General features: G+C 39.7%; 1 protein-coding gene and 1 long non-coding RNA gene across 2 annotated transcripts; both read right to left on the reverse strand.

The window, feature by feature from the left end:
* Positions 1–266: 266 nt before the first annotated feature.
* Positions 267–14,103, reverse strand: mapkapk5 (MAPK activated protein kinase 5). Its single transcript, XM_077521143.1, has 14 exons — positions 13,186–14,103; positions 11,915–11,988; positions 10,907–10,982; positions 10,254–10,351; positions 10,078–10,186; positions 9,755–9,844; positions 9,571–9,666; positions 8,688–8,768; positions 8,396–8,583; positions 8,071–8,191; positions 7,789–7,919; positions 7,568–7,683; positions 7,385–7,489; positions 267–3,108 (listed from the first exon to the last, which is right to left on the reverse strand). Exons 1-14 carry the CDS (start codon positions 13,219–13,221, stop codon positions 3,014–3,016), a joined length of 1,416 nt encoding a protein of 471 aa, XP_077377269.1. The 5' UTR covers positions 13,222–14,103; the 3' UTR covers positions 267–3,013.
* LOC144018693 (uncharacterized) lies at positions 4,944–7,371 on the reverse strand. The gene is made up of 3 exons (XR_013283496.1): positions 6,812–7,371; positions 5,863–6,106; positions 4,944–5,762 (listed from the first exon to the last, which is right to left on the reverse strand). It is a non-coding gene; the product is annotated as an uncharacterized LOC144018693 (long non-coding RNA).
* Positions 14,104–14,381: the final 278 nt, after the last annotated feature.

Below are 14,381 nucleotides of genomic sequence, written 5' to 3' on the forward strand. Positions count from 1 at the left end.
CAAATTTAGTTGCAAATATCAAGAAGAAAAGTTGCAATATTGCGATGGAAAAAGTCACACAATCAAATGAAGTTGTACATTAATACTGTATAGAATAAGAGATGAAGTTTTGAGGAAAAAAGTATCACTTGAGAGGGTTTGTGGCAAAAAGTGAACTGGTCACCAGTCAGTCCCATGGCACATATAGGGACAATTTAACAACCATTTCCAAACCGCCACAAACTCCCAAATGACAAAGAGGTCATGTTAATAAAGATGAAAAGCCAAGATATAACAGTAAGTTATCACAAGGTCTTTGCATTGAAGATCGAAGACGAAAGCTCTTGAAAAGTCAATTTATTACAAAGTCAGCAAGTTGAAGACATTCCAGAGAAGGCAGAAAGACATGGACTTCCATGATGGATTCATGCTACATCTGCTGACTTATTTTTTATTTTTTTTTACTACATTGATAACCACTTTTGGTGAAAGATCATTTTTGAATCACATGATCAACATAAAAGGCTCATTTTGTAAGGTTTTGTTCACTTACTTCCCCCAAGTGATTTTGTGTATTTTAATTCATTTGAAGAAAAAAAAATCCCACTTGTGGAATTATTTCATTTTTGGGTAAACAACAAAATGATTGAACAATTTTGCACTCATAAGAGAAGTCTGCAAGGCACGTTTGCTTGTGCAATAAGGCCTTCAAAACCATTCTATTCTGGTTGTCATGGAGATTTAAAGGGAGTCACACTTGTGAAAAATCCCCCAGAATGATTGCTCACGATATGAAATGATTCCCCCCCAACACACACACACACACACACAAAAGACTGAAATCCAAGTCTTAAGCATTTTACGAAAGTAAGGTTACAGCAACGCTTGGTGTAAACAATTTTGACTTTTTAACTAAAAGTAGTGTTTAGTGACCACTTCATTCTTCACTTTATCTGATCATATCTTTGGAAAGCTTGTCAAACGTCTTTGGTTTGACAAGCTTTCACAACAACGAATGATAGAAAGAAAGAAAATATCATGAAAAAGGGTGCAGAGGAATTATCCCAGAAAGATTTTTTTTTCTTTGCATCCTGTAACAAAGTCATGGAGCAGGAGACAAAAACAATGAATCTGTGAATAATAACAGGATGTGCAGTTGTGCTGGCTCAGCCTGTCACCATGGAAACACCACACCAGCTCACTGCTGATGTATTTCATCAGTGTGTGATTTGCTGATATGGACATGTCCATAACATGGAATCATGTCCATTTGGGTCATGCAAGTACATAACCTACCATATATGGGCATAACTCCATATTATGGACATGAACATATGGACATGAATACACAAAGTACATTAGCACATGGGCTACACAGTATGGGCATTCCACATGGACAAGACCATATTTGGGCAAGACTACTTATGGACGTGACTGCAATATTATACTAGGTCATTGATCTACTATATATGGTCATTGGCCATGATTCAATTTGATTGACATTAGCACATAGGCATGACCATATATGGACAATACGACATACAGACATGACCATTTCGACATTATTCCATCGTATGGACATTGGGATGTGGACATATATGGGCATAACTCCATATTCTGTACATGACCATATATGGACATTAGCAATGGGCTTGAACATTTACAGTATAGGCAGGGCAGAACTACTTATGGACATAACTTCATATGTGCATTAGGACATGGATCTACCATATATGGTCATAGCTCCATTAATGGACATTAGTACATAGACATGACCATATATGGACAACACTACATATGGACATTATTCCGTAGTACAGTATGGACATTAGGAAACAGACATGACCATATACGGGCATGACTACATAGTATGTACATTAGCATACAGCCAACCTTGGACACGGCTACACGCAAACATGCTAGCAAATGGGCATGACCATATATGAACCTGACGACAGTGTGTGGAGATTAGCACATAGCAATATATGAATGCGGCCACTACTACTCTATGGTAATACCATCCCATATTTTTGCAAAATGTTCCGATACCATTTTTTTGCTCCCCGATACAGAGTCAGATACCCAGATTTGCAGTATTGGCCGTTACCCAAGTTTTGTTTTGTTTTGTTTTTTTGTAATATGAAAAAGCTGCCCTGCCTTGGCGACTAATTGGTGCATGGGGTCTATTACAGTAGTGACCACAATATTTAAAAAAAAAAAAAAAATGGTTTATGAGGATGGACGTCCACTACTAAAGAAAGCTATTTGTTTCTTTGCAGTCAGTCAAGCAGCATGACACGCAACTCAAAACACTTCACTGAAACAAACAAATCACATAAAAGAGCCACTGTTTAAGGGTGGATCATGACTTTACCAACACAAATCTTTGAAGGATACAAGGAGTAGTGTGACACATTAAAGGGAAGCGGAGGAGGAAGATCAAGATGCTGTCGGCAGCTCAAGTAGGTAAGATTTTGTGGGGAAAATGTTTTGCTGGGAGGCGGAAGAGCATTCATGAAAATCCAAGTGTTGCAGTTTTAAGAGAGGGACTCACACTCTCATGACCATGTTTACTTGGGAGAAAAAAAAAGGACAAGTTAGGTGGGGGAAATGAGTGTTGGCCTAAAAAGTATAGCATGCATAACAATCAGATTTCTTCTCTTCAAAGCCTGCTCACAGGCTACCAAAAAAAATAATATAAATAAAGCAAACTTTTTCTTTAAATAAATAAAAATGTTTGGAAATTTAAATGAAATTTAAATCAATGGGATAAAACAAATGACTAAAAGCTGTGAATACAAATTTCCCACCAAGAAAATAATTTCTCACTGAACTGACTGGCATCTTTTTTGTTTTTTTCCAAAATGAAAATAGTCTTTTTCTTTGCAAGTACCAATGTTTTTTGTTTTTTTACAGCGGTACATTAGGCCTTGCAAGTGAATCCACCTGAAGAAAAAAGCAGTTTTTTTTTTGTTTTTTTGTTTAAGCCTAGTTAAAAAGATCAATATAAAAACGAGCGATAGAAAGACGTTCGCTAGTGAGACTCTTCCAGATTTGTCCTCTCTTCAATGGCCTGTTTCACAATTTCGGCCAACTTCAAGCGATCCACCTTATCACAGAATGATCGACCTGCAATAAAAAACAACAAATAAGACTTGGGTGCTCCCTCACCTGATGGAGCTCGAAAGCTGAAAATGATTGTGGCATCATATTCAGAAAGACTTGAGGCTAGCCAGCGAGTGTATTTACTACCATAGGGGGAACGACTAATGTTTTGCGAAAAGGTTGGTAATATTGATGTACATGTGATTTCTGAGTTTTTATTTTGAATATATTTCCAAAAAGTTCTCATGTCATTATGGGGTGCCGTGCCATTAATCAGTTTAGCTTCATGCTAACAAGCAATGCATGGAAAAACGCCTTAGCCAACCAATATGGATTTTTTTTTTTAGGCTGATGCCAATTACAATATTTGGCAAAATAAAATGCAAATAACTGAGAAGAATCTATTTTATTAAAAACAATTCATTTTTGGTCCCTTAACATTTACAATAAAAATATGAATTACAGGTGGAACATTACATTTTTATTTAGTATTTTATTATTTTTTATTTTTTTTATAATAGAAAAATCAGCTGTTTTTGTTTTTAGGGATGTTTGAATACCACAATATACCCTGAATACCCTATAATAAATCAGCCTAAAAAAAACTGATTGATATTGAAAGCGCTTGTATCTCTAGTTAAAGCCCCAGTGTGTAGCTCACGACCGCCATCTATCGGTCAAACAAGATAATGCAATGATTTTAAGCACACGAACTACGGCGTCCCAGAGAGACCCTACTTCAACAGCCTACCACCAATTTCACCGGAACAGAACGCAAACAACTTCTGGTATTCCCTCGAGTGATGACGTAAGTGAATTGCATTTGTTAGACATACTGTACAGATCCCTAATAATTGTGATTTAGTCATTTAATTTCAGAATTAATATTTTTGTCGGCATTGTTTGGAAATACTGTACGTCAGCTAATGATAATGGCTATCTATGTTCATATTTGTTAGTGCAACTAAACCATGCAACAGAGAACACACAGTTATGTTATACGTTTTATAGACATGTGGACCATCTCAAAGGGGGCGAGAGAGACGACGAGGAAGAGAACGCGGTGCCTCGTAACGTACAATTATGTCATCATGGAAAAATAATTCCATTCGAGCATGCATGTGAATGGCTCAAAACATACCTTTGCTTGGAATATGTGGTATTTAGATTACATAGTTTGCTGATATGTTTAGTATATCGTGCAAAAATAATGGTGTTAACTGAACGACACATCTGCAACTCAGACTCGTAACCCCCCCGTGTCTTGTTGCTACTAACCACTCAGAAAAGTGCTGCTTACAAAAACATTTGAAACCCTTTACTCAGATATCGATTTGTCACCATGTTGAACAATTTTACCTAATAAATATCACTAAGCAACTTAATTAGTTTTGATTGAAGATACAACAGCTTCCTTGTACTTCGATGTGCAGGAATTTACATGGCTTTCACAAATAGTCTTGCTCATGTAATAATGTACTTCATTGGCTCAGTGACTTTCAGTTCATTGTTTGGTACCTCATCTGACATACAATTGTTACCTTCTTGCAGAGACTCGTACAGGAAATGACCATGGAGGAACATGAAGATATCCAAGTCCAGCTGATAGACTGACACCAAGAAATACTTTTTGACACATCAGCACCACCATGATTTCCTGTACCTGGATCCCACATCAGCACCACCATGATTTCCTGTACCTGGATCCCAGACTGCAGCACCTTGGTGGACTTGTAGCAAATAAGTGACACTTTCACAGATCCTTGAGGACAATACAAAGGTTTTTTTACCTGGCATATAATTAGTCCATGTCTGACACTTGTTGTTGTAGTTTGTATAACTTGTATATTGTTGTTGTGTGTTAATTTGTACATTTTGAATAACTAAAAAAATACTATTTCCTTTGGCGTCAACATGCAGTGTTCATTCGACACCTAACCTAACACTATTTTACATGACCAGAAATGTAAAACATCAAAAGCCTGGAGAATTATTATAAATGCTTGCAATGACAAGGAATTCTTCATTGGCCAATGAATGTAAGGTACAGTACATGAAAATGAATGAATAAAATAAAGTAAAATAAAAGTCTACATGAAATGAACATATTAACTAAAAAAAAAAAAAATGCTGTTAGAATATAATGAGCTACATGAATTGCAGTTGTTCCAGAAATTTACCAATACGCTGTGCATTTCAAAATATGGAAAATAGACATACAGGTTTGGGCCAAAAGTAGTGTTACAGAGCAGGTATGTGTTGTACACAGCTAAAATATCTGATTAACTCAATACCATGATGGTTTTTTGTGTGTGTGTGTGTGTGTGTGTGTGTGTGTGTGTGTGTGCTGACATTGCCCCCCATTAACATTGCAACATTCCTCAAACTCTCCCGAACACAGTATGATCTGTAACACTACTTTTCGCCTACTCTATGATGTTATTGGGGCAAAATTAAGGAAGGCTTGTCCATTGATTGTGTGAACAGACTGCAGTAAAAATGAAGTCACTTCAATGTTTGCTGGTTTTATTAAGTTTGACATGCTCCTTGACTGCACAAGTACATGTTATGGAGTGAGGGCATGTTCCCACCAACGATGATATCATATTCTTCAAAGGCTTGCTGAGGAAAGTGAGGGAGGAGTCACTCCATGGCTTCAGACACCTGGTCAGCAGGTCCTGTGTAAAACAAGTGGTGCTTGTACATGTGACCATTCCGTATTGCTTCACACAAAAAGTTCATGTAGTGTGCAATGCCGTCCATATGTAAATGACATACCAAGACGTCGGCTGACTTCAGTTTGTTGCAGCTCAGATATGGTAGGTGGAGATACTGGTGGTACAACACCGAAGCCTTCTGGGGTCCTCCATTCAAGTGTCCTCATTCAGGGCATTCCAATATGGCTGCTGACTCTCCCCTTGATATTTTTTTTTCTTGCAGGTCGGTGATGTATTTAAACGGTGCATGAATGCTTGTATACATCAGAATATGGTTCTGGAACCCCTCAAGTTTGGCTGTTGATCTAGTGTGACACAAACAAAAACACAATTATAAAATAAAATAGAATAATTGATGATACTACTATATGTCACCAACTTTCCAACAAAGCCCCCAAAATAGAGGTAAGATCTTTAGTTTTTGGGCCCAAAACATTGTATTAGCTAGATAAAAGTAACTTGACTGCATACTGCATAGAATATGCAAAGGCTGCTTGCTTGTCGAATTTCCGTGGAAAACGTGGCAGCCTGTAAATTCTTGTGCACCCAATTACACAATGGACCAGTACACACTTGAGTGAGAGAGTTCAGACTCTAGCAGTGCTTACGGTACAGCCAGCATTTAAGTCCAGAAAGTTATTCCCTGCCGAAAATTAATTTCGAGAACCCTATTTTCACCAACCACAACGAAAATAATTTTCAACTCCTCCACTAATACAGTATGCTTTAGATTCTCTATTGAAGTTATGGGCAAATATACCTCCGAAATCACAGTTACATTACATTACACAATAACTTGCGCATTTACTCTAAATATAACGTGCCAGCGGGAATCTTTTTTTTTTTTTTCAAAGCAAGTAGCTACATAACGAAATCGTTCGAGTGGTGCGGAGTTGCTAATCAACAGATACAGTGATCGTAAAACAAAGGTACGAACATCGTATTAATTAGTACGGAGTATACTTTTTCTCTCGCTCTCAAAACGTAAACACAAATGTACTCTTACTTACCGGTCAAGTAGAAAGCAGTCGAAGGCACCGGCACGTCCCAAACCTAGTCTGTTCCTCATTTCTCTCCATCTGGCAAATGCGGCTACAATATAAACTCTTGTTTTGTCGCGCTGAAATAAAATAAATTCCCAAAGTAAGTGTGATGCTTGATAATGCTCTCTTCGGGGACCGGAAACTCTTCTTCTTCGTGGACATGCGGTCGCCATACAAACCGGAAGTGCGTTCCAAAAACGCGTTAAGAAATGGAGCGCTGAAATTTGTCTTTGACGGCACCCGTAGCAGAAAGATGGCGGCGAAACATGGCAGACACTAGCAGGCGAGGCGCGGACATGTAAGATAATTTGCGATTTCTAGACTAACCGTTATATTTTAAAAAAGTACGTTTATGCGATACAACATATCTTTTTACATACTACTAACACAAACAATTGTTTTTTTTTTCCGAATGATTTATTATTTCACCACTAGATGCCACTGTATAATACTGAGTGTACCTTTAAGCTAGCCCGAGTTAAGATGTTAAAATTTCACTCAAAGCTAAAGTTCTCATCCAAACAGAAAGTGAAAACTGACCGTCCCAACTGAGTCCCTGCAGGCCGTCTCTTAGCAGTTTACAATCCCTGTTGAACCTCCAGGCTTCATACATCACCACGTTCAGCTTCTCGTCCTCGTTCTCTCCTTAACGAACACACAACTGAAATGTCATAATTATACATTCCCACCCAGATTTGTTTCTGTGCGTTTTTGTTTCCTGACCAGCCTGTGGAAGAATACACTGTGCAATGACATCGCGTAGTTTCTCCAGCGCTACATTGGCGTCCTCGCCTCCGTTCTCTGCGTCGTGAATGAAGAAACCGTCACTGGGCTTGGGGCTGGGACAAAGGCAACAACGGCACATACGGTTCAGTGAGAGAAAAAAAAAAAAAGCAAACGCACTAAAAAGGTCATTTATGTGGCAAATACATGAGCAAACAAACCCGAGTAGTTTCCTCTTCCTGAGGATTGGATTGTTGACGGAGTTGAGCGGCTTCAGGCTGATGTTCAGATCCTGAATCCTCATGTTGGCCAACTGCTCCGCATGGGCCTGCTGGATGCCTGCCACCACCGCCTGTCATTATACAGTATATTTAGGGCTAGTCCATTATTGAATAAAATAAGATTATTTTGACAATATTTTCAATTAATTGCACAACCCTAAGTATATTTATTTAAAACAACTCCAACTGTGGGCAACTCCCGGGTCGCTCCCCGCCGCCCACCTTGTCCATCATCATCTGGGCGGAGGGCAGCACGTTGTCCAGGGCCTCGGTGCAATTGAGCCACGGGTGAGACAAGACTCCTTCGATGGTCAGCCTCTCCTCTGGCTTCACTTTCAGCAGCCTGAAGGGAGCACAACGAGAAGGGCGGCGTGATTGATGACTCAAACTTCACGCAAGTCATCCTGGTATTAGTAAAAAGTTTGGGGGTTGAGCCATCTGCGGACTAAAATATAGTGCAGCCAAATTTTATATGACGATAGTAAATCTTGCAACTTCATCTCAGGAAAAGGGAAAGATATGTTGTTTTTTTTTAAACTAAACCTACTTGCGCACAATGTCCTTGGCCATCTCTGAGATCTGACTCCACTCGTCTTCGGGGAAGTCAAAGCTGCCCATCATGATCTTCTTCCTCATGTCCTTGGGAATGGTGCGACTGTGATGCTTGGAGTAAAACGGAGGATATCCGCACAGCATCACGTAGATGATGACGCCCAGAGACCACAAGTCACAGCTCTGGAAAAAGACAACCCGAGTTTGTTTATCAAGGATCTACATATAGTGCCTTTGCGGTTATTCTAGTCCCATGTCCTCCCTCATGAGGGGGGTCAGAGTCTGACCTTGTTGTAGGTGTAAGGAGTGGGTGAGGTAGGTATGATTCCAGACTTTTCCTTCTGGTGTCTTCTTTGAGCCTCAAGTACCTGCACAGCAACAGGTGAGTTTAGTGTATAGTGTTAATTTTATCTGCCATTTTTAAATTTAGTCTCAGTTTTAGTCCAGTTTCAATCATGCCTTTTAGTTTTTATTATAGTTAGTCAACCTTATCCCGTTTTTATTTAGTCAACTTTTAGTCGACTATAGGTCAAGCATTTCAGTATTTAATTTAGTTCAAGAAAATGTAATTTTATTAGTCTAGTTTTAGTCACCAAAAATTGTCAATGTTTGTAGTCTAGTTTTAGTCAAGACAATTATTTAACCCCTGTATTTTTTAATTTTTTTTTTTTGGTCAGCAGATTACAGTATGTCTGAACTTTTGGCACTAAAACCATTTCACATAAAATGTTGTCTCATCTTTTTGATGACAATAACTAGGGATGCACGATGATATCAGTGGCCAATAATTATCGGCAATTATAGAATAATTTGATATCATACAGTAAACCAGATAATAAAGATATCCACCGATTTACTGTCTAAATTCAATTAAATATTTTATGTCAATTATTGCCAATTTCATTTCTTCTTATATAATCCTTAGTTAACTTCCATCACTTTTAATCACTCCTAACCTTTGTAACTAATCCTCCCACTCTAAGTCTTACAACTCTTTTATACCCCAGGTCGCAGTTATTGTTTATTAATGAGGGTTTTAGTCCAGTCTAGTCTAGTTTTAGTCTGGTGCAAAATGCGTGTAGACTAAATTATTTTTGTTTATCTTCCGCTGACGAAATTAACACCATTAGTGTATCTTTCCTTTTACGGGTTTTCTGTTTGTTTTCTTACCTGAGGTGCTACATAGTAGGGAGTGAACTGGGGGGTCATCAAATCCCCCTGATCTATTTTGGCAAAGCCGAAGTCACACAGCTTCACGGGAGCATCCTGAAGAAAAATAAGGTCAAAATCACAACAACTGTCAAGCATTACAAAAACATGAAGTAAGAGCATGTGCACAAATTCCTCTAATTACCAGAGAGTTATCCTTGAAGAGCAAGTTCTCTGGCTTCAGGTCTCGATGTGCAATATTTAAGGAGTGACAGTGTTCCAAGGCTTGACTGATCTGCAGGAGTGATGTCACACGTTTATGTGTGTGTCCAAACAAACGCTAATGGCCATATGGCGTGCTGATCTAGTGTGACATCAGCTGCTGAATCCAAGCGGGGAGCTGCTAACGAGACTGCTAGACACGCTGTTAGTCATGCGACAGTTCAGGCTTAACACTCCGAAATGTACCCACAGACGACGCTGGTTAGAAATCACGAGGAATAGAGTGATAAGAGCGCTATTGCCTACCTGCTTTGTGACCTCGCTGGCCATCTTTTCAGTAAAGTGCCTGTGCTGACTGATTCTGTGGAACAGTTCGCCGCCTTCCATCATCTCCATGACGATCAGAAGCCGGGCTCTGCCAAATAATAACATTAAAAAAAAAAAAGAAGAAGAAGAACGCATGAAGAAATGGACAAAGTTACCTCGGGCTAGACTCGTGTGGGAACTGGACACTGTTGGCGTACACCTCCAAGATTTGCACGATGTTTGGGTGGTTGGCGCACATCATATGGAGTCGCACCTGCAGGCAGAGACAGTAAAGGGGTGAACCAAGATAGTTTTTATTCTTTGCTAGATTTGTTTTGGTAACTTACTCAGAAACATATCAGTTTACACGAGAGATTAGTGTAGCATTACTTTCATACCTGTCCATTAACACGTGCATCTGTGATATTTAATAAAGTGGTCAGGGGGCTAAAATATCCATTATCTAAATGTCCTCTAATTTAGCTTACATTTTGCATGAACTACAGATTCAAGAAAATCTGATTTCTTACTGCATAAAATAAATGGGTGAAAAAAAAAAGGTGTATGTTGTTACTATTTTCCCCCAACAGTGCACATTTTGAGTACATGCTGTACTTTTATCAAAAACAAAAGCGCTTGATTTAATGGAGGTGATGTTCTGTTCATATTTTTCCAGCTGTCAGGAGAGCTTGCATGCTGACACAGAGGAGCTCCTAAATGCTTTGTTTAAGAATGTTACATCCTCACAAACAGAAGAAGCACAAATGTGAGACCTACCCGCAAAAAAAAAAAAGAAAGTGCAACAAACAACAAGTAGTGATTGTCTAACCTCATTTCTGGCCTTGGGGCGATCAATGAGGATCTTCAGGGCCAAGCGTTCCTGTGTTGACTTCTTCACGCAAACTCTTAACGAGGTCAAAACAGACGGAGAAAGTCACAGTTACAACTTGCTACGACTTCAACTCAATGTTTTGATTATGAGGCAGCACATATGCCACACAGCAGGTCAATCCTTTGAGGTCCAATTTTTGAATGGCAGCAAAACTAGTGGCTGATGATTTCACACACTACAGTTGTAACCTTTCATTCAGGTTCGGCCGTGTCACTTGAAGCGCAGTGGGCCCAAGTTCTCATTGTTTTGATGGGTTTGTGATTTCTTTATGCAAGTTAACTAATAGACTATTGCAGGTTACATTTTGATCTGCTGCTGATTTAAAGAGACAAAAGGCCTAATCTTCTGTCATATAGGAAACATCAAATTGCTAAAATATTGCCTCCCATTCTGTAAAACGGAAACCATCAACCCTCTCTGGAAAGATTTCCTTTGTAACATTCAGCTTTGGCTAAAGTTCACCAGCTGGAGGGCAACGGTGACTCGTGGAGCAGATGGGGTTTCGGCTGAATAACATATCAACGTGTGTGGGCTTCATCAGAAAAGTGCAGCAGGCCTATTAGGCACAAGGCCTCATGAATCACAGTCAATTTCAGAAACAACAGTGTGGAAATACGTAGTGACTCAGATGTGTTCCAACGGAGGCAAGTGCCGTCTGACTCATTCAATTCCTAAGTAATGTCCATACATCAGACAAATGTGTCGAGTTTCTCATTTTTGAGAACATAAAAAGCTGTAATTGCCCAATGCTGGTGGTTATTTGTACAGTACTGTACATGCTGTTCACTACCGTGTTAAACATTTGCCAAAATGGAGTTGTCAGGAAAACAATAAAAACTTTGAATACTCTATTACAGGGGTGTTCAACTAAAATTTAAAGAGGTTCAGTTTGCCAAATCACTATGTTGTTGCCTCAGTTGGTAAAGAACCTGAGTCCAGACTCACCTGACAGGTCCACTGATGCCAGCGCCAAGCTTTTGTGTCCAGTTTATGTTGTATTCCTCTAGAATGGATGCCTCCTGCAATCAGGGTAAAGGCATTAATCAAAAGTTAGCCACACAACAGACATAATTACATTCATCTCAAATTATTCTAGGCATGAAGCAGATTTTAAGATGACTTGAGCGGTCAACCAAACACCAACGATTGATTAGCAAGTTATCCAGCGGCTTTGTCAATTGTGTTCCAGTTCCAAGGGGCAGAACCAATCCAGTCAACCCACCATTAAGCACATTATGACCCAGTTGTGGAAGCAGAGGCCCGGGGCACTTGAGATCACATTTTACTGCTGACTTGGATGCCTGGCTGGTGACACATGGAAGGTAGCAGGCCAGGAAGGAAACCCAGTGGCAGGGTTGTACTTAACGCGAACAAGGATGACTCTTGAAAATGGGCATTGGAATTTGGAAATAAAAGTACAATCTGTGGCAGCATGGCTAGCTTCTTTGGATGTTGTCATGCTATTCATTAGCCATTATAGTTTCAACTACATGACATTTGTGTTAGCTGCTGTGTAAAATCTGTGAATGAAATTTGTTTAATTATTGTATTGATGTTATGATACCAAGCAGCAGTAAATTCAATTTCTGGTTGTATGGGTATCATATCTTCCCTTTGTTGTCAGACTCGTCAATGCTACTTGGTACTGTAATTATCCTTTGCCATGTTCATTCATTAAAATGTAGACTCACAAGATTTGTTGGTTAGAACTCAAAGTCTTGTTTAACACTTATCCAGAACAATTTGGTTAAATTCTGAATTTTGGAAGTACTCTGCAACCACTTAAATCACGAACAGAATTAACTTTATTAAACCAGAATAAGTAAATTTTCTTTGAACGCTACACAATATTGTCATATTTGCAAATCGGTTAAAAACAAACATACTGTACCTAGAAAATGTGATGTGTAGAACAAATTACGTTTTGGCAGTGTAAGAAAAAAAAACATGAGCGAGCATTTGTGAGCAGGGATGTCTCAAAGTATAGTTTGTGAACCCAATCAATATTTGTCAGAAAAAAATATTGGTTTTTTTTAGCCTTCGTGGTGCGAAGTGAAACGCGCAAGTGATCCTTACTGTTAGAGATATACAAGGCTAGGGTTCGTTCTGACTTACGAACACATTCAGGTGACGTCTCCGCTGAGGTAATGAAACTCCGTCTAAAACCGAGGACACCCTTACATGCCAAATAACAGTGTTCGTTACCCCAAAGTTACCTTGATGAAGTTATCTGCGCTGTTATCTTCCGACATGATGATCCACTTGGCACAGGTGCTGTCCCCGTAAGATCTCACGCAGTTGACAGTGGAAACAAAGACTTTATGCTTGACCTTTAAACAAGCCTTGCTCCTGTATCCCTGATCTGGACCAGGGCTCGTTATATGACTACTAACGACAGGGCATGGGGACAAAGTAACGCACGACCACCACCCTCACCACCTCCCGGCTTGCGCGATGCGGCGTCAAGTCAGCCCAACCCGGCTCACCACCTCGCGGTCCGGCTCGCTCTTCCTGTCGCCTTGGATCCACCGTAGTGACCATGTAGAGTGCCAAACACCGAGCGAGGTCACCATAAAAGCCGCAGTCGGCGAAAAAAAAAAATGTTGCGGACGGGACGAGCCCACCGCTTAGGCGGGGGTCCACAGGACAAGGGTGTATTTTTAGTGAGAGCAACTAGCGATGTCGCGAGGACTCTTGGGAACAGCTAGCACGCGTGCTAGTATGTAGCCTAATGACATCCCATTCAGGTAGAGAATACAGTACGATCACGTGGCTTTTAATCGAAAACAGGCTCTACCCTCACCTTAAGCCTGCATGAGCGATTGCCACTATCAACATTTCCAAAAGAATAATGCCCCGGAGCAGCGTTGTGTGTCGTCGAGCTCGAGCTTAGCTAACACGCTAGCGAGTTGGCTCAGACAACAAGTTTAAGTTTGCCGCTTTTAGAAAGCGAAATCCACATTAACATCCTTCTACCGGGGACGACTATTGCCCGCCGGTTGTTGTCCGTTGAATGGGTTTCCTCAAAGGGTGGAAACTGGAAAGAGTCCGAGAAGTACCCCAGGACACGCACGCACCTATTATGCTAATCATGTAGCATCTTGTCAGAGGGGGTACATCTCGATTGGTGTAAGGTACACAATAGTAGGTAAACCATATTGCCTGATCAAAATGTTTTAATGACAGACCACGTTCAACACTTAAAATATAAAATTGATTAAAACAAACATACAAACAAACAAATTTAACATTGATTAAATATGGGAAAAAATTAAAAACATATTGATGCTCTAAACGTGGTTAAAACAAATCCTCATAACTTAGGTTCATTTTCTTATTGTTTCTTTTTTTTATGAACGAATGATAACATCTACAAAATAAATTGGGCGATATGGCAGCGCCAGCGTTCACT

The sequence above is a fragment of the Festucalex cinctus genome, chromosome 5, assembly GCF_051991245.1.
Source record: "Festucalex cinctus isolate MCC-2025b chromosome 5, RoL_Fcin_1.0, whole genome shotgun sequence".
NCBI classification, from domain to species: domain Eukaryota; kingdom Metazoa; phylum Chordata; class Actinopteri; order Syngnathiformes; family Syngnathidae; genus Festucalex; species Festucalex cinctus.

Bases quoted from the DNA above. Each gene is read 5' to 3' on its own strand.
- mapkapk5 (XM_077521143.1), bottom strand. From the start codon at position 13,221: ATGTCGGAAGATAACAGCGCAGATAACTTCATCAAG. The intron at 9,667-9,754 runs GTAATTAGAGGA...ATTTTTCTTCAG, and splicing joins TCTTCAAGGATAACTCTCTG to GATGCTCCCGTGAAGCTGTG. The intron at 7,920-8,070 runs GTGGGCGGCGGG...GTATAATGACAG, and splicing joins CCCAGATGATGATGGACAAG to GCGGTGGTGGCAGGCATCCA.